The 20,990-nt window shown below is 44.4% G+C and overlaps 1 protein-coding gene across 1 annotated transcript in view; it reads left to right on the top strand.

The window, feature by feature from the left end:
- CDH23 (cadherin related 23) overlaps positions 1-20,990 on the top strand; it is a 2,828,172-nt gene that overhangs the window by 135,259 nt on the left and 2,671,923 nt on the right. The window contains exons 4-5 of the mRNA XM_086919477.1: positions 17,790-17,837; positions 20,345-20,437. Of these exons, the coding sequence (XP_086775603.1) occupies positions 17,790-17,837; positions 20,345-20,437 (141 nt within the window). The remainder of the gene's footprint in view (positions 1-17,789; positions 17,838-20,344; positions 20,438-20,990) is intronic.

The following is a 20,990-nucleotide window of genomic DNA, read 5'->3' on the forward strand; positions in this document are numbered from 1 at the left end:
GCATGGGACAGTGCCTCGTACCGGTAGATTATTTAATAGTGATCTTTGGGTTTGGTCACTATTCTGTTGTTTTGAGTAAAATTTAGAGTGGACTATTTTGTCTTTAAGATTACGATTTCTCCTGTGCGCAAACAGGGGTTTGGATAGATTAGCAGCAGAAGAGGGGTTACAATTTAGGATATGCCAATTGGCATTAATTACTTGTCTAATCCGTTCATTCATTGTCGAATGGGTGGTAACACACACAATTCGATCAATTTCTGTTTTTTCTTTGGAGACGAGCAACGAATCCCGATCAAAAAATCTTGCGCGTTTGTATGAATTCCTTATCAACCTATGTGGGTACCCGCGTTCACAGAATTTCGTGCGCATGACTGCAGCTTGTTTATCGTAATCTTGTAAATTCGTACAGTTCCTGCGGACCCTAAGGAATTGCGAAAACGGAATGCTCTCTCTTTGGCATTTTGGATGAAAACTGTTAAAATGAAGTAAAGTGTTTCGTGCTGTCTTTTTCACGAAAAGATCCACCTCTAATTTGTCAACATTAACTCTGATGAGGAGATCCAAAAATTCTACTTGGCTTTCACTGTAATTTGCAGTGAATTTCAGATTAGCATCTGTCAAATTGATCCACTCCAGGAACTCGAGGAGTGTTTCCTTCCCATTGGTCCAGATAAAAAAGATGTCATCAATGTATCTGGACCAATGGGAAATAGACTCGAAAAAGGGGGCCATTTCGTTGTGTATAAAACGTTCTTCAAATCTGGACATATAAATATTTGCTATCGATGGGGCAACTGAGGCACCCATACTGACGCCTTTTAGTTGACGATAGGTGTTCTCTCCGAATTCAAAAAAATTATCTGTTAGGACGTGGTTCATTGTAATGTATTCTGAGCAGATGTTAACTATGCAGTTACATCCTCAGTCTTCGCTACTATTTATCCAAGCACAGTTGATCCTAATATTCTTTTCTTCACAGACAATGGTTATGTAGGGTCATGTTTACCTTCAATTGATTGCGCCTTTCCAAACCTACATCACTTTTTCACTGTCATGTTTCAGTAGGTGTGAACATTTTAAACATGCACAGATCCTTGAATTTACGGTCTCAATTAAAATCTTAGGCTGACGGTCTGCTTTATATCAAATATATCTGCTGCATTATTTTAAGGCTATTTAGTTGTGTTCATGCAGCTGATAGGTGCCAACTTTCACGTGGTGTTTGTAGTTGGTACTCAGTCTCACTGCGCTGGTTCAGTGCTCTATTCCAGTGGCTGTGTGTTTTTGGTCTTTCAGGTTGCGTGGAAACAGTAAAATGAGCTGGTTCTAATAATATATTATTCACCATCACACAAACGCACTTTCAGAGCACAGATGACAAGGATCATTGCAGCTTTTCCCATCCTATGCAGTTAAAGGGACAGTCACACACTATCAAATGTTAGAGGACTGGTGTTTCCCATTTTTTGGTGCTCTAGATTCTTAGTCTGCTATGGAAAGTTTTCTCCCTACTCCTCCTTGACTCTCCGAGTAGATGTGGAAATGCAGGCAACATCTAGCTAAAGGAAGTTATATGGGGCGAGTGTAATTGCTTTGCCACGCCTGATTGCTTCACGACATCGCCTGGTTCCTTCCTGGTTCCTTCCTGGTCACTGGCTAGTGACCCAGACTCTGTCCCCTCTGCTTTCAGGTACTCTTCATCCTTGATCCGCCCTTGGATCCAACCGGACACTTCTCTCCTGGTCGCCTGCAGCATCTTTTCACAGGTCTCCATAGGATTCAGCGACGAAACCCGACACACTTTGACACCTATGCACCCGGCTCCTGTGGGTGAGGTAACGCGAGTACTCCGGTGCTCCTGTGGGTATTGACTATCCTAGTGTCCTAGTTTTCAGTAGCTTTCTCCTAGTCCATCCAGAAGTGTCCTAAAAGAACTAGTTTCCAATTCTTTCGATCCCATTGTATTCCTATGGTAACTCGCGTTTGTGTTAAGACACTGCACATGCCTCACGTGGGCCTCCTCCTTCCTAACCTTTGGTAGTACAGCGTAGCCCCAGCGATTCCCTAGACCCTAGGCCTATTCTTTGTTCGTGACGTGGTTCTTATACCACTATTTTAGTATATGGTTTTACATGCCCCTAGGGCTCTACTGTATATTGTGCAACTTATTGTATAATAATTGAGTATCTTGTTATGTGCTTGTGCCACTGACCTCATAACGAGTTCAGAGGGGTTGTGTTAGTAATAAATACATATATGTTTTATATATAACCTGTGTGGTGTCCTTTCATTTGGTATTAAAGGGGTTACATATGGTAAAACAGCTGGCTTCACATGCCCTCTTGAGTTTAGTCTAAGACTGCTTTGTCCATGCTACCACTAGGATAGCTGGTCTATAAGCTTGACTTTACAACCCTCACCATAAGGGTTGTTTGGACTGATACAGGGTGCCCACTAGAATAATGGACATCACACATAAGGCAACTTCTCACATCCTTCACCCTACTCTGTCCCTTACTGTCCTTCTCCCTCCTCTACCCTTCACTATCCTTCTCCCTCCTCTGTCCCTCACTGTCCTATTTCTCTCTCCTCTACCCTTCACTGTCCTCCTTCTCCCTACTCTGTCCCTCACTGTCCTTCTTCTCCTCTGTTCCTCACCGTCCTTCTCTCTCCTCTGTCTCAGATTGTCTCTCTTCGCCCTCTTCTGTCCCTCACTGTCCTTCTTCTCCCTCCTCTGTCCCTCACTGTCCTTCTTCTCCTCTGTCCCTTTTCATGTTCAACAATATATACGAAATCAGATGTTACACTTCAACATACTTCTGTAGCTGAAAGTCCCAAATTCATTATCCACAAATAATTTCACTTCCTTGACGATGCGCTTAAACCTAGTCAGCAGTGCATGTTTTAATTGCCTCCAACCAGTAAGCCATAACCTCATGAATGTGTGTTTGTATGTTCAAGATTGGGGTATCAATCCACTATGCACCCTCCTCACTAGTATTCAGCTTGGCTGAGATTTAGCAACTATACAGGTAATAGAAATGGTTTTTGCATTTATTTCACTAATGATTGTCACCTTTCCCTTTATTGCTTGGAACATCGCCTTTAAATTCTCACATGCAAACCTATGTACTCTAACTGCTAGCTTCTGGTGGGCACTGCTTTGTAGCCTTTCAGCAAGGGAATTGTTAACAAGCATTGGCATAGCCAATAGGTTTCATCATGTTTAGCCATGCCACAGTTGATGTTGTTGCACCAAGGATACTGTGCAGCATAACTAAATACTTATAAGGTCCCAAAGGCGAGACCTATTGGCTATGCCAATGCTTGTTTGAAAATAGGGATGATTTAAACTCCAGCCCACGCACAAGGAATTGGTCCCCTTTCATAATGGCAGTAAAACAGTATTGAAAAGTGAACACTCCAAACTCCAGGCTCATTCAAAAACAAATCACCAATTATATTATCAAGACCAGGGGGTTTTGGGGGAACAATCCCTCCTATAATATTAGCAGTTCCTGAGCTATAATCTCATACTGGTCCTTATCTAGTGGTTTTCTGGTGGTCAGTGGAAAGCCACCTGCACAGTTTGTGTTTTCACTTACACCATCAGTACATGGCTTACTTGGACCACAGATAGGCCCTTTCCAAGTGTGGGGGACAGCCTGTCCCTGCCCTCTGTGTAAAGTGTGGAGAAAAATAAACAACCCAATCCCAGGCTGTGATGTTACAATTAATGGAGCATGACCCATCCCGTTTTCCAGATGTCACTATGTTCCAAAAGAAACGAAAGTCTTTAGATCGTACTGCCTCAAGGAGTTCCTCCCATTTTTCGCTTTCCCCGTCTTTTTTTGCATCTGATCTTTTTGTAGCAATCCCTAGTAGCCAATATCCCTGATCTATCCTGTGACTTCACTGCCATAAACAATTTGCATTATGCTTCTCTACGTGATGAGTTGAACAGTGAGTAGGGCGCCGTCCGGACTTTTGCTCGTCCAGCCTCCTTCAGAAACAATATGTCCTTTGTATTAGTAAGCAATAGAGTGGAGATTCCTGCTACCGTCTCCAGACCTTCCCTAATACCCCCAGTTAGATTTAGTGTTGACAGCTCTCTACCAAGCTGTCAGCAACCTGACTATATATCCCACTGATAGGCTCCTGCAAATATTGCCCCGTACTCCACTTAAGCCCATGTTTATTATTTGTAACTATCAACCTCTTATCATAGTTCTCATCAATGGCATTTCCTTTGATTTTGTAAGGGACACTCAGCAATAGCGACAAGGCATTATGGTCACTATCATAGCGTGGAACCGCTGACATGTCGATTAAATCTGACCATAATCTAATATCAAGCATTATATAATCAATCAAACACGTATGTTTTGCCCTATTAAATGTATGGGCACCAGACGCAACAGAATTCGTTTTGCCATTACACGCACAAAGCCCTTGATTAAGAGTAAGGGCATTGACTTGAAGAGCTACTGGTGTCCACTTCTTAATAGGCTTGCTCCCTGTCTCTGGAATATTCCAAGCTACATACTCTTCAGAGAAGAGGGACTGGTTGTCGGTGCCTAGAGGTTCATATTGGCAGTTCAGCTCCCCGCCCACTACCTTACTTACTACTAGTGGTTTTGAGGAAAGATGGGCATTCAGGGTGTCCAGTACCATTGACTAGTTTTTGCCACTGACGGATCTAGAATAAACATTGTAAATCTAATAAGTCAGGTCATCAGGTGTGGTAAGGCTTACACATAAAAGGTCTGGGGAATACACTTCCACCTCAAACACCTGACCTGCGATGGAAGTTATTACCCATGCTGTTAAGCCCCTTGTTGGTCTTCCCAGGCCAGATGGAATCACTGGCTTAGAAAAACTGCCAAAACCAGTAGGAAACAGGGGCACGGTAGCCCAAGTCTCCTGAAAAAGACAGATATCAAATTTGATTTATAAATGCACACCAATCTTGGTTCGTCGGTTTGGGGTCCAATTCTGCCTTTAATCCAAGACATTACCTTAATATCAGATCCCTGGAAAGCCAAGGACACAATGCCAGCGGCTCTAGAAGGTAGCATTTCAGAAGCAGCACTACTAGAAGTTATTGTACCAGTGGTATGAAGCACCACTGGTAAAACAGGTAAGGTACTAAAATGCATAAAACTAAGGGAAGTTGGTTGGCCTGGCTCTTTAGGAATCTTGTATTTGAGAGGCATATATTGCTGATCACCTCTAGGGAGTCAATCTACCCCATCTAGAGACTCATACCGATTGTTGGTAGGAATGGCATAGGCGTAACCTCCTCCAGCCTAACAGGGACATGGGCAGGCAAAAAGACAGTTTGACCTTTGTAGTTGCTGATGGTTAGCTACAGGGGGGCAGAGAGCTGGTCTATACATGTACCCCAAAGGAATCAATACACCTGTTCGATTCATGGACACTGCTTGCCCTACCAGATGATACAAGGTGGGACAGAGAAGGAAACCTCAAATGTACAATAATACAATCCCCTTCACTATCTACTGTACCAGATCCTACCTTAGCTACCTGCCGGGTATGCAGTATGTTGTGTACCTGCGGAAAGAGGATATCTCTATGTTTTACAAGCCAGCCCAACATTTTATTAAACAACACGTGATAAGGCTCTTTCTGATCATCATGCAACTCTGGGATTCAGCATAGGATAACAAAGTATGGACATGATGCTGGTGGATGATTTAACCTTAGGAGCCTAACTCCCCCAGCATTGTTGCCTGTACTTAGTTCTCCCCTAAGAGGGGTATGTTTACTATTCACCCCTTCCTTATTCTGTTGTTAAACATCCTGCTAAAACATGCAGGGTCAAAAAATGATCAGATCCTGCAGGGGCAGAGAGTTGCTGGGGGCTGATTGTAGCAGGTACTCCATTACACTGCTGTGAGTTGGTGAGAGCCTCAGTGCAATTGATGGTTTGCACTTCTCGTACCAATCCTCTTTGGACAGCCCTGTCTTCGCTTGTACCATTTGTTCTTCTTGTATCTAGGTGTACACCTATGCCCCTTAACAGGGACAGTTCTTTCCCTATAAAATCAAGATGAGCAATGAGGGGACTAAGTTCAGCACCTAGCAGATCTTTAACATTAGGCATACAATCTGCAATAATTTGATCAACCCGTACTGGCTTGGGTAAATGATCTTCACCAGCATGGTCCTCAATTGGTGTCTCAATAGTATGTGAGGGTTTTTTTTTATTTTAAAATGTCAGATGCACTAGCTTGAAGTGATGCATGCTTTACCTTTTTTGAACGCCCTGATTGCTTTCTAACTGGGCTGATGCTTGAAAGCCCGGGTTTAGGTGCCATAATTGCTAAATGTTCATGCTGAAGGGGCCCTCAGCAGTAGCGGTCGGCAGTAGGTGTTTCTATAGGGCGGTGACGTGGGCAGAGGAGGGGCAGGGTGGGGGGAAATAATGTATGGATTACGGAGTTTTACAGGTAAGTAAACATTTAAATACATAAAACGAATTTCGTTGCGCACACTGCATCACCAAATGTGATGCAGTGCGCGCAACGAAATTCGTTTTATGTATTTAAATGTTTACTTACCTGTAAAACTCCGTAATCCATACATTATTTCCCCCCACCCTGCCCCTCCTCCTGCCCACGTCACCGCCCTATAGAAACACCTACTGCCGACCGCTACTGGCCCTCAGGATGTACCAATTGATCTTGAGAGGAAGAGCAGTCCACCGAGGAGGTACTCCACCCCGGCGGCATTCCTACCTGGAGGGAGAGTAGACATTCAGTAAGTTCTGTCTCCATGCTGAGCACCCCCAGTGATCTGTGGAGCATCTTGTCTATAGAGGTGGACTGAGCTAAAGGTGTAGGCGTGGGTCGACTATCTAGGGCTTTTCTCTTCACCATCCTTAACCTCCACTAAGGGAGAGAATACCAAACAAGAGTTCCCAACTAGGTGGCGTTAGCACGGATTTATGTAAAGGTGGTCGGTCAAAGCCATTTAGGGTACACTTAGGAATTAATGTATGTTTGTAGCAGGAAAGAGCAACCAAAACAGTTTATAATGTAGTTATCTCTCCCCACCCAGCAATTAGCATTACCTTATGTAAATTAAGCAAAGAAGTCAATAGAATACGACTTCCTATTGCCCACCCGCCAATAGATGAGATAACAGATCCTATTTGCTGAAGAATTAGCCCAATAGTTCCAAATGAATGAGGGGGATTATTGAAAAGATATACAAAATGATACATACTAACTAAAATGTAAGCAAAGAAGATGGCATAGGGATTATTAACCTAAATAATGATAATAACGAATTACTGGACAGCATTAACAACCATAAAAAGATAAAGCAAAAAGCACCCCTTCACTTGTAAAAATAATACGACAGTCACCAATAGCTCAAGGGATTCCGCCCAATGGTTTAGAGTCCGAGACCCCAATAACAGCAGCAAAAGAGGTAGTCAATCCCATTCCAATCTCAGAATCCCAGCCAAAAGCAGGACGATGGCTGAAGAAAGTACACATCTAATACTTGGCACTAACTAGACCACATAAGCATCAAGTGGATTGAAACAGAACGCTCATCCCCAATATGATGGTAAATTTTAGGGGGTGGCCCAGCCATGCCTTGATCAGTCCGGATGGGCCTAGACAGGAGCTGAGTTGGCCTTGGTTGCTCCCAGGCACGTCCAGCACAGCGTGATTTCAAAGCGCCTTAAAAAGGCAGGTGATAGGTGACAGTATGGCCTACCTGTGCTGTGTTTGTTGTATGAAAGGAGTTCTAGCTAATTGGTCTTTTGGAGTTTTGAGTGTTGATTCTTATTGTTATTTTTTTCTGACCTTTGTGATAGCATACTGTAGACTTAAAATTGTTGTCGTGGCTATATGATGTCTGGTGTATAAAAGGTATTTTATTGGGTGTGAGAGTCCTATCAGAGTGAAGCAACCAGTACAAGGAATATTTTCCCGCATAGCATTGATAGCTATATTTAACATATGATCATTGAATAACATTTATATGATAGACTACCAGAATTTCTCTTGAGGGAGGCATCATGTTGACAAACTAGAAAATACACTCAGTTTTGCTCCACAACACATCAGAGTTAATTGTGTGCATTATCTTGCAAGTTGATTTTTCATAATATGAGCATCTATCTCCCAGAAGACTCAGCTACCAGGGGCGGCTCCTCTGCAATGGCGGAGGCTTGTCGCCCCAGTCGCTCAGAGACAGCACCTGAAAAATAAATCGAGATTTTATTATTGTTTCATTTTTCAGCTGCTGGCTGAGCCAGCGTGTGCAGGAAGGGGCGGGCCATGGGAGGGAGAGGTAATGGAGTGGTATGTGCACTTCCGATTGCTCATGTCTGTCAGGTCGACTCACATAGGCCGAACAAACAGACACTCACAGTTAGGTTTCTCCAACCCAGATGTATTGCACTGTCGGTTTGGAGAAACAGCTCAGACTCACTTTGCCTGAAAGAGCATTATACAAGCATGCTCAGGCCAATCCCCTTGCAGCTCTCATGCCTGGTAATAGCATAAGGGCAACAGGGGGATTGGATAGAGAGTCTCTGATGCTGTTCCAGTGTCTGATGGGACCAGGAAGCAGAGGAACCCTGAGGAGCAAGGCAGGCAGCAGCTTCAGGTAAGTCTTATTTATTTTACGGTTAACCCTCCTCCATGTCCATCCCCGCCCCCGCCTCACCAGTTTTTGTTTGCATTGGCAGCTACTGGTTGGGATCAGAAACGAGATAGGGAACAAATGAAGATCTACTGAACTCTAAAAAGCTTTGTGTAAGACTGCCAGGTAAAACGCATTTTCCCAATCTTACAAAAAATTCAGCCTCCCACCCTACCCTCATTAAACTCCACCTTCCCAATATTAAAAACATCAATACCTGACAGCTGCAACCCTCCCCACCACCACCTTCTGTCCGTTAGCCTCTCTTAACCATGGCCGGTCCTAGCCATGGGCGGTATGGGCAGCTGCCCAGGTCCTCGCGCTCAGGGGGGCCCCGCCGCTGGCCCCACAGTTGCGGGCAGCGGGAATAAATATATTATAATCATGGGAAAAGCACTGCGCAGTGTGCACAGCACTCTCATCGCGCTCGCGCAGGGGCCCGAGCCGAGCCGCAGGCAGTAAAAGTAAGGCAGGGAAGGAGGCCGGGAACTTAACACTGTCTGCGCATGCACCGCACGCACCCCACCACCTAGCTTGGTGGTGGTGGTGGTGGTGCCTTAGTGGTGGTGACCTGACGCCGGCCTTGCTTATGATGCGGGGGACAGTGGGTCCCAGGGCCGTTAATCTGGTAGCGCGCGAAAGCGCTACCAATGACGGCCCTGGACATGATTTTATGGCCAGCCCCCACACTCAGTGTGACGCACTCAGCATGCGCACACGCCATTCGTGAGCAGTCAGTCACTACTCGGATCGGGCCGCGTGGGCAGGGCTGCAGGCAAGAGTCGGTCGAGCCCCGGCCTCCTCGTTGAGTCGTTGTTAAGTAGTTAAGGTAAGAGACCTGCTTTGTATTTATATTATAATACTTAGAATGTTTCAGACATACGATTCAAGATGCTTAGTCACCTTTGGCACAACATTAGCAGGAACCTGGAGACATTAAGTGCAAAAATGCATTTAGGTGCAAAAAACAGAGTTAGGAGACTAGTCACCTTTGTTACTTCATCAACTAGAATGTGGGGACACTTTAAGGTACAAAAACATATACAGGAGTAAAAAATCAATACAGGTACACAGACACATGTGCATGCAAAATTAGCAGAATCGTGCGGTAATATTTAGGGGGGTAAGCACAATTAGGAGCAAAAATCACTTCTAGGAACAGAAGCACATTTAGACACAAAAGATGCAGAAGTGTGGTATCAAATTTAGGTGCAATGAAAATCATGCACAGTCCCGATCAGTCCAAAACCACCAAGATGTGAATGACACTGTCTTAAAAAAAGGTCCAAAGCAACCAATATCCGAAGAAGGCTGACCCAAAAGCCCTCTCTGTGTCATTTGTCACAAACAAAAGAGCTTTGCGGTGTCTCACCTAAAAGTAGTTTGGAGGAGCTGTTCTTCCCTGACATGGGAGGACTCTGACACCAACATGAACCCACCTGCTTCTTACATCAGTGTGCCCTTATAGTACATTTCCATAGGCCACTACTTTATATAACTCTTTGCCCTCTGGTTCGCATCATTGTAGGCCCTCTTTAGCCAAATAGCCTTTTATCCCTCAAATGTACATTATCCTGCTTCCCAGATGCACAGCAGCGAGTGTCCTATGGAGGCGTATCAATTAGTGGTGGCCTGAGTTGCATCACTCAGTACTGTACCACCCCGAGGCACATCACCCCGAGCCTTCAGCTGTATAGTGTTGTGTGACTGTTGGGGTGTGTGGATTAGTGAATGTGTGTCTTTAGGCTCTTGAGAAAAATTCTGTGTGTGTGTGTTTTGGCGCGTCTGTGCATATGTGTGTGCTTTATGTGTGCATGTGCCAATAACTGCGTGCTTTATGTGTGCTTGTGCCAATATTTTTCATGTTTTATTTGTGCTGTGCCAATATTTGTGTGCTTTATGTGTGCATGTGCCAATATGCAAGCCTACTTGGTTTGTCAATTCTTAGTTTATCATGATATTTAAAATGTTTCAGGGTTTTTTTTTTATAGACATGTGTATTCTGGTGCCAGAGCCTCCCGGGGAACTCATGTGCCCTTTCAAAAGTAGAAAACAGACTCTCACAATCTGTTGGTGGGCTACAACGCAGGGATCAGTGTACATTTATGTGCTGGTAATCTTTGGAAAAGTGCATGACTTGGGCAGGGATATATAGATTCTATCCAGTTCTTTACTGTCAAAAGGACCATTTATTTTCCAATGCTAGCTTCTTGGCACAGTAATTGCTAGCTGTTTGGCACAGTGATTTATATACAATAGCACACGCGGGTTGCATTTCAGGACGCAGAGAGTTTTATAAAGCTCGCACCTGAGCCATACTGTGCTGAAATGTTGCTTCGAGAAGCAGGTATGCTAAGAGCCGAGAGTATAGTTAATTGAGTGGTAGTTGGTGATTTGCCGTACGTTCTAACCAATTAATTTGCGAAGTCACTTTCTGTGATGTCACTTAGAGGGGCCTCAAATCTTCCCTTTCGCCCAGGGCCTCAGAAGGTCTAGGACCGGCACTGCTCTTATCGCCAGATAGAACTTATGGAGCACCGCTGGCAGTAGAGACAGTGGTTTACACTCCCAATTGGGACTCAGGAGAGGCAGGAGAGATGCCAGAACACTGTTTATGGTTTCACCTCCTTCTCATGTCTCTTGGGGACCACGCGAGGTGCAGATCAGGGCCCACTGAGCAGTTGCTTCGGAACCTGGTGCTCAGTGCTCTCATGTCAGAGCAGTGAAACGTGAAACTTGTACTATAGAAGCCATACTCAGCATTTCAATGGGGTATGAAGGCGCAGTGAATGAAAACCTCACCTTATCTCTATTCACTACAACAAAACTTAGTAGAAATCTTTATACACAGGGCTTTACTACATTTCTCTCTTTCTGGAATACATTTCAGGGCCGCTGCCTGTGCTTAAAGTCATCACAAACCAAGCAAATGTAATTTTATGTGACGGAAATGTAAATTAGTGCTGATAAATATGCAGCCTAAAAAGTTATAATGTATTGCTTTTAGCTGACGTTCTTATTCTTCGCAAGTCGTCGTTTTTGTGCAAATAGCTTGATGCACCCAGCGGCAACTAATTACCATATTTTAAAGGTCTGACAAATTTAATATGGATAGATGTAGTGCGTATTTTTTTAATGGTATTGTGATGTGCAGCGATGAACAAACACTGTTCTGAAGTAGTGGAGCAATTGATCGGTTAATAGGACTACAGAGATTTTTTTTTTAAAGACGACAGTGGTCATTTATACACAAACACCCCAAGCGGATTTTGTTGTTTTGGCTCAAATAATAGGTTTTAATAGTGCTCACTGAAAAGAGGGTGAATTTATCTTGTCAGGTAAGATGAGAGGCTGCACTCACTCTTCCGTGAATGGAAAGGGTGAACGCAAATGTAGGGAGCATATATCAGCAGGTGGCCCTCAGTTCACTGAGCTAGCTCGACAGCTGGCATTACAACTCAATCCAACTCACTCTTTGCCTCAGTGCCCTCAACACTTGATTCTCTTTTACATTTATTTAAAGTCTCAAAACGCGTTTGAATGACGTGATGAGAGCCCATTCTGAGAGCTGTGCCTGTCCAGGGCGATAAGTTTTGGAACTCCTATATTGCTTGATGAAAAAATATTTAACTATAAACCAGAGTGAATCTAAAAATATCACGTTTTTGAAAACTTTACAGTACGAAATTAATAGCCCTGTAAATCTTGAAAAAATGTGTTTTTTTTCAAATTTATAGACTGGATACAAATCATAGGTAAAACAAGGAATGTGTCTACTTTACTGTTTTACCGTGACAACTTTTTCTTTAACGGTAGAAACAGTAACGTGCCATGTGTATTTGTATGAATTGCAGTTGTGTAAATACTAAGAGGCTGATATGTTTAAGTTTTCCACTCCTTAACTTAAAACTGTCTTAGGGCAGGAAAGAGGAACAAAGTGTTTTGTCGTGGCATGAAACGGTCTTAAAGGTGCACGTAATTGCATAAAACAGCCCGTCACTTGTCTGTTCTGCCTTCAGGACTGGTGGACATCTCTAAATTTGGCACCAGAGTAAAGGAAGGGTGGCGCATGTAAAATCTTCTGCCAGCCTGTGTGTCATCACTCATCGTCTACTAAACCCTAAATCAGGCCTTCAAGCGGTTTGAAATGCTACCCCAAGGGAGTGCCAGTGGTTAGACTATTCGCCAGCATTTGTCCAATCAGCTTTTGGGTGTTTGCAAAGAATGTGCCTGGAAACCTGAGAATGGTGCAGCTTTCCATGCCTACTACTGCCAATGTTTGTAATATCCAAAGAGTAGTACATTTGTACCCATTAAAGGAGTTATGGGTGCAGATTTACCATTTGTTTGGTAAACCACTTATTATAAATATGGTTATGTTCCTGATCCAAAAAATGAACAAGTTAAAATCTGTTAGTGAAATCAGGATGACGAGAAAAGTGTATTACAGTCATAGCAGTGTCCCCAGACCCAACTACCAGACTAAGAATGCATGTATTTGGGGGGTATCACACCGCAAACACCCTCCACAAAGCTACACACCATGCATACTCTTGTTTCTCAAAGAAGTAAATCTCACTTTCAGTGTGAGAATCGAAGGGAAAGAGCTACATAAATGCCAATGTAAACCTGAGCGTACCTCATTTTGTAGCTAAATACACCAAGAAGCGCCTATAAACATGTGAATGCACCAAACCCAGCGTACTGGTAGAATTCCATTATTTAAGAAATGTGCTTTCATGTACGTAAAAAGTACCCATTCCTGATTCTGTGAATCTGGACTGGAAATGTATGTTTTCAGAGGTTCAAGGTAATGTGTGTCTGTGAAGTGCTCTTATGTTCTTGGGTGATGTTCCCCTTATTTGGGAGTGCGAAAATTAACTGTGGATTCTGCTTATCACCCACACTAATCTCATCCGCCAAGAATTAATAACAAAGAATTGTACCATCTAGTGACTGAATTGTACGTGAAATTGGAAAATGTGAGATCAAGTACAGCTTCTCTGCATGAGGAAAGTGTCTGACCCAAGTCAAATTCATTGTTGCAGAGCCTTTACTTTGTTGTTCATTATCACATATCAGAACACCTTAAAGTACATGAGTTCAGGCTGTGCGTTGTACGCAAACCTCTTGTGTTTGCTTTAGTTAACAATATTATTGCGAATAAAATAGGAAGCTAGACCTCACATGGTACACATGACAACCTGCTCGTCTCTTCACTCACTAATTCCATTGTCATTGTCACCCATCTCTATGCAATTATGACAGTGACTATGGAGTTTTTCACTGAGAGATCACACCTGCTTTTCCACTGTTCATGTCTCCAGGTGGAATCCAGCAGAAAATGGGGGAAAATATGCAGGAATCACAGGGTTTTTTATGTCCATTGTGTCTGATAGTATTTCAGGCAGGAAAACCAGCCTACCGGTTCTTGGACCATGCCCATAGCATATGTATGAGACAATCTTCAGCACATACCACTTCATGTGAAGATCCAAGACACCTTGATCCATGAGTCAAAGGTTCAAAAGAGTGAGTTTACGCAGTTTAGTTGAGTCCTAGTCTCATGGGTCCTACCCGGGCACTGAAGCTGTGTTTCGTTGCCCATAAGCGCTGAGAAATGCAATTGCGTTTCCTCTCCTGTAGGCAGGCTCGCTGTTTTTTCTTCATTACCTCCGTGTTGGGCCCTGCCTCCGTCCTGCCCTTCATGCCTCTGATCCCCACTGTCCTGCAGGGCATGTTGGTCACTCACCTCCTAGGGGAAAGTAAAGAACTTAGTCCCGCCTAAAGTCGACAGTCTTAACTTGGCCGGGAAGATCTTTGAGTATTGTATGTTCAGCTGTCGCAGCTTCTGTTTGGCAGAGACATATGATGCCCTTTGTTACTGAACCTCCCGGGAGAAGTCCGGGAAGACCGTGACAACCCTGTCTGAAAAACTCTGTGCTGCCCCTTCTGCCGAGCCTGCTGCAGCACATGGTCTCTGTCTTGATAAAATAGCAAGCGTGCCACCACTGGCCTCAGCGGTCGTCCTGGTGGGGGTGCACTTACCGGGACCCTATGCGCTTGCTTCAGTGCAAAGTATTTGGACAGTCCTTCTTCTGAAACCTCAGTGCAGATCCAGTGCTCCGGGTAGGCCACCAAATTGTTTCCAACCTCCTTTTCTGGAAGGCCAACTATGTGTAAATTGTTACACAATGCTCTGTTTTCAGCTTCCTCCGCCCTAAGTTCCAGTGCCTGCACCCTATTCCCCATGTCACAATCTTCGCCCTCCTTTGCTGTGACTTGGTCTGCCAGTTTCCCATGGTCCGCCTTCAGTAGTCCCAAGTCCTCTCTGAGAGTGTCGATTTTGGTTTCCACCGCAGTCCTTGATGTCTCCATGGCTCGAATCATATCTGAGAGAGATGGGTCTTCTGGGCCTCTCTCCCCCATTTTGGCCCAATATCCCTGTGATGGTGCCCCCTAGTCCATCCCTTGGCAGCTCCTGTTGTTCCTTTTCCCGCCTTTTGGTGATTTTCACCTTGGTGCCTACTGCCTCGTGGCGAGATCTACTTGGCAGGGTTCCTTTGTGTTACATGTGGTTGTAGCCGTTGATCTGTGTTCCTGTCCCTATTGCTCCTCGTATCTCGGGTGGGTCTGCGTGTGCCGGCCCGGCAGATACTCCCAGTTTGGCTGTCCTGCTGGCCGTTTGGTTTCACTCACACTCTAGCAGCTATGTACATTGGCATTGGGGGGTCAGTGTCCCGCTTAGGATTAGCCCGCCAGTCTGGGTTCTGCTCAGGGCTGATTTCCAGCTGATCCCGGGCCCAAGGCCTCTCTTTTAATTACTTAGCAGCCTCTAGTGTCCAAGCTCAAACTTCTGACGAGTCCTGGTCACACTATGCCCTGTAAATTATGTTCCCGGCACCAACGCAGCCCATGCAGGCCCATCCAGCGCTGGTATTTGCTGACCCAACGAGGGCCTCTCCTTTTTTGGCTGCCGCTCACACAGCTCCAGGCCGTTCCCCTCTTCAGCCCTATTCCCAGAAGTAGGGAGGGGGAAATCTCTCTCCTCATCTGAAGCGGCCTCTGGCTTGCCCACCGCCTTCTTCCGGCTGCTGCCACTTTTACTCTCATTCAGGGATCTGTCTGCCACTTTTCCACACCTGGTGAAGTGGGGGTTGTGTCTTCCCTGGCTGGCCTCGCCTCTAGTGCCCCTCCAGTCATGCTGCACTGTTATGGGGACCAGTTCCCTGAGTCGCCACTCCCCTGCTGCCTCTAATGCTTCAGTTGTACGGGGTACCGCTCACCCTTTGCTGCTTGTTCCCGCCAGGAGGTTGTGGTGGGGTTCTCCATTTACCCAGCACTGGTGGGGGCTCCCCTGCCTGCCACTGCTGGTCCCGTGCGCTCACAGGGTGCAGTCAGCTACCCTTCTACTCACATCGCTCCTGAGACCGGAGTCGCATCGGCGGTCTCCGCACTCGGCCCCCTTCCAGTCGTGCTGTGAGGCAGACCTACCACGTCACACGCTCCCTGCTCCGATGCCGTCCCGGCGGACTCCACAGCCCCTCCAGTCAGTTGCCTCTCGCTTTCCGCTGTTTTCTGCCGCTGGGTGGCCACGTACGCTGCCTCAGGGCGCCTTTTACTTTGGGTCCTATGGCCACCTCTGTTCATGGAGCCCGCCGCCGGACTTAGCGCCGCGTCGCGGCCACCATTTTGTCTCTCTTCACGACCCTGCTGTTGGCAGGTCCGCCGCTCATTCCTGCTTCTTTTTTCCACCTGAAGTTGTAGATTGTTCGCTTCCCCAGGGTTTTGGAAGTTGGGAGAGCTAATTTGTTCCTTTTCTGGACCCCTATGAAAGTCAGGATGGCATCAGATAGGGGATTGCCGACTGGAGGGCGGATCTAGGCTTCCTCCTCCATCAGGACACGACCACGCCACCCCCTTGTTCAGTCTCATGTTCACAGGTTTAAATCCCAGCGGGTTCACCCAACCTTTCATCCTTCTACGGTCAATATAATGAGTACCATTGAGCTGGATAACAATAAACGTCTGTTAATCAGGACCAAGATAGCCTTGGGTGAATGTGTGCTTTACAAATACATGTTATATTATGTTACACACCCCATCCCTAAACCTTCCATTCGTTAATAATGATGTATAAGTGTAATTTATTGTCACTTACCTTGTTTTAAAACACCTAGTTTTAATTGTACATGCATTGTAAAGAGATCTTTGAAATTGTGTGCTGTACTGGATGTCATGTAATGCATTTTAATGGGGTAATACTGAACTAATCCATATAATGAGTACCTTTGCATCTTAGAAATTATGCACCTTGACCTTAACAGTCACTATGAACAGTAATGCATATTTTAAATACCTTTAAGTTTGGCGTGTAATTGCAGGTTAGTTATGCACTTTGTAAGACCTTTAAACTCTGGACTGAGAATGGCTCACAATTTCAGTAGCACTGTTATTATTATAAGTAACAATAATGACAACCATTGTAGCCACTCACTGTTGCTAGCCCCTGTTGGTGGACAGTAGAATCACGTCCAGAGCTCAGTGGTGTTCAAGCCGCCACGGGTGCGCTGACGGCCTAGCATTACCTATTGACTGAATGTTTTAAGCACTGAAGTAAAGCTTTCTTGAGTTTCGAGGTTTTTGAAAATAGATTTTTTAGGTAGGGAGAGAAAACAAAGAAATCATCAACAGAAAAGAAATACTGTTGAAGGAACAAAACCTTTGATCGTAGAGTGGGGCGGCAGCTGTGGCGGCCTTCTTAGTTGACCTTTCATATTTCACCCTGCTGTTTGCTCTGATACTCCGTTCTGGTTAGCGGTACCTTTTGAAAATAAATTATGTATCTTTATCCAGCCGCTTAAATGTAATCTCATATACATACTCCAAGTACATTCTTTACGTTGATCTGCATATAATTGGTATTTTTATGCTGCTGCCTTTTTTGAAACTATGCAGGTAATTGCGCCACGAGTCCCTCCTTTTCAGGATCCCAAATGGTATTTTGCATGTAATTGCACTCTTAACAAAAGACCAAAGGAGTGCTGTCAGGAGATAAAGACTGTTTCTAATCGTATTATTTTCCTCTCTTTTCATTTCAGACTAAATCCGAATACACAGTTGAGTTTTCTGTCAGCGACAGCCAGGGGGTATGTATGACTTTTCAATTTCATGGCGTCCAAGCCGACAAATAGGGAGCAGGCCAGGAGCAAAGAAAGGATTTCTGAGGAGGGGAAGGGGTAGAGGACAGACAGCTCCAGGTCAAGGCTCCTTCCTTGGGGGGTGTGCTGCAAGGTCTAAGGAAGGGGCTGTGGAGGGAGGGGCCCCTGAGCGGGCAGATCATATTGAGGGGATAAAACAGACACGTGGGAAGATCAGCTATGTTTCAATTTACCCCACAGAAAGGGCCTTATGGAGCACAGAAGTGTTTCATTAACATACACAATACTCCTGTCTTAACCTTGTTAGGAAACGCACAATTCTTCATTGGGCATTTTCGTTTTACTGCAGACGATTTTAATGGCAATCTAACCAGTCATAAGGGTTTTGTGTTTGTGATGGGGGGGCACAATTATAGACAGCCAACCTACCCACTGTCCAATATTATTTCGGTAGAACGGGATCTAACTACATTGAAGGGATTGATAGATGCATCAAGGTTGAAGCTTGTAATGTAATATAGAGATGTATGGATGTGTATAATGGATCTAACGTTTTTCCCATCCCTGCAAACTGGTAAGATCGCAAAGAGATTTTTTAAGGAAGGGGTAGATGTAGTAGCCCTTTCCAGCAGCAGGAACCCATTCATGGGTCACCAAATGACTCAGGTCCGTGAGTGAAGTGTTTCATAGGAGTTTCTATGATCCGACAAGTCCTTAAGAACACACCAGTTTGAGCGCTCTTTTGTCCGCCCAACAGCTGATTACTCTGGCTCCAGCGTCCATTTCCACTACTAATGCCAATCAGTTATTTGATAACTATTGGCCTTTATTGCCCTCTCCCTCCTTTGAACAGCATGTAAAATAAGTCAGGACCTGGTAATTCAAATTCCAGACTACCCAACTTCAACTTCAGCTAAGAATGTGTCGGGAATTTTATAAAAGTGCTGGCTGCAACAGAGTAGGTGAAACTCCAGTCTTCGTTCCTGAGGGGCTTGCAAGTGCAAACTTTAGGATGCTAACACGAACCAGTGTCAACATAGTAAAATAAACATTGATTAAAGGCATTAAGGAAATCTTTGGTTTATGGTTTGTGTCGAATGTTTTTCTTCGAAATCCAAAATGGCACAACATTCATATAATGGCTGATTCCAAGTATGCTGAGGCTTTTAACATAACATTATGAATAATTTAATTGATTTCTGCATTTCTATATATATTGTGTCTTCTTTCAAGATTACTTAAAAATGTATGAAAAGGCAATTCCATAGGATATGGATGACCAAGTTATTGGCCCTATTTAGAATTTGGCAGGCATCGCGTTCTTAGTACCTGTTGGCCAAACTCTTGGTCCACTCGCCCTAATTAGGTTTTGGAGGACTGTCAGTTTTCCATTGGTGGTGATCCATTGGCTCCATCAATGGAATGCTCACTCTGATGGCATGACAGAGCAGCGGCTATCAGAGTAGGAGGATCAGACTTCCCACCCGATTTAGGGCTGATGGTCTGATGTCCTTTTTTTCTATCTGATCCCACCAGGGAAACCCAGAAGGTGATGAACAGACAAATAATAATATTTCCACTCCTGGGGAAAAAAACTCGCTGGGTGTGGTGATCATTAGTTATTTGTTTTTCCTAAACAAATTCCCACTGTGGGAGTATGTTTAAAAAAAATTACAATAGTTTGTTGGGCAGCCATCCAAACCAAGGGTGGGCGTCCACCAAACTTTTGGAACCATTGTGAAGGTCGAAAAATCACCACAGGGTGGCGTACGTAATTTCGTCCATCTACCTGCCCGATAGACTGTTGCCGTCCAAGTTGTAAGTCTCATGGAATCCTATGATGCTAAAAGAGTGGAAAATCAATTTGTAAAAATGGATTGTGGTGAATAATGGCGAAGGCAACGCAGAAATATTAATTGCGTGAAGTCACAGGCTGTGCGGAAGGGCTTGCAAGAAGATGTTCGGTCTGCAGTCAGGAAAATAATTCATAGGAAAGAAACAACACATCCAGAGTTACATTTCCAGTGATCTCTACAATTAAATGGTGATCCTTAGCTGATTTCGGTATCATCTTGAAGGGTCAGGTAGATAAGCTGTCTAATGTTTAAACATGGATTCACTATAAGTGTGTATCACCTCCTGGTTAGTCGAGGCATTCTGTTCCTTTCTTCTAGTGGTGGACAGACGTGTATCGATGATTTTAATGTGTCTGTCTATGGTTTGAAAATGACATCAATAAGAACTCAATATATGTGGCATAAATAAGAACTCAAGCCTTACAATGTAGAATAATTAAGAAAATGTCCCTTGAAATGTCACTGGAGTGTTGTGTGAACCTTGATTAGGGGAATGCACTTATTCTAGAGAATATAAAGCACATGATTCGAGGTCTCAGCTTTCAAAAGGGGAAGTATAAGGAGCGCCCTGCTGTAAGTTGTAAGTAAGGCAAAACCACTGTTCTCGTTCTAATTTCTTCTCCAATTATTTTTCTGCAGGTGATTAAAGGAACTGCGAGCATACAAGTAGGCGACGTCAACGACAATGCACCAACATTTCACAACCAGCCATATACTGTCCGCATCCCAGAGGTAGGAAATGTGGCACCTCTGTTTCAGGTCTTTGACAGGGACATTTAGGAGTTCAAGTGAAGATATCCCATAGGAAATGTTTGTAACATTTGAAACTAGTGATTTTGCTTGCCAAGGGCTTGTGATTTAATTCTCCCTACTTCTATCCATCCATGGGGTCTGCGGAGCCCATAGCTATGTCACAACCCCCCCCCCCCCATCCGTAGGGAGAGCTATGATTGGAATTATGCAACATTTAAATTTTCAGTTTATTATCTAAACATACTGTATGAGCAAAAATTAAGATTGCATAATCCATATTTTTTGATGATAATGCTCTGATATTGTTGAACATATACAAGTCAGAGTGAAGCTTAGAGGTGTAGGGTTCCGCAGACGGGGGATACTACGGAAACACGTGAATTCACTCACACTTGTGGTTCAAAAGATAAAATATGTTTTTTTTCAGGGGGCAGCAGGTCTACTTCCTTTAGGCAGTTTTTCATCAAAGGCAACATCTGCATTCTTGTTTTGAAAGTCAGAAAGGCATTGCATCTTGGGAAAGATCATAGAC

The sequence above is a fragment of the Lissotriton vulgaris genome, chromosome 5, assembly GCF_964263255.1.
Source record: "Lissotriton vulgaris chromosome 5, aLisVul1.2, whole genome shotgun sequence".
In the NCBI taxonomy this organism is placed as follows: Eukaryota; Metazoa; Chordata; class Amphibia; order Caudata; family Salamandridae; genus Lissotriton; species Lissotriton vulgaris.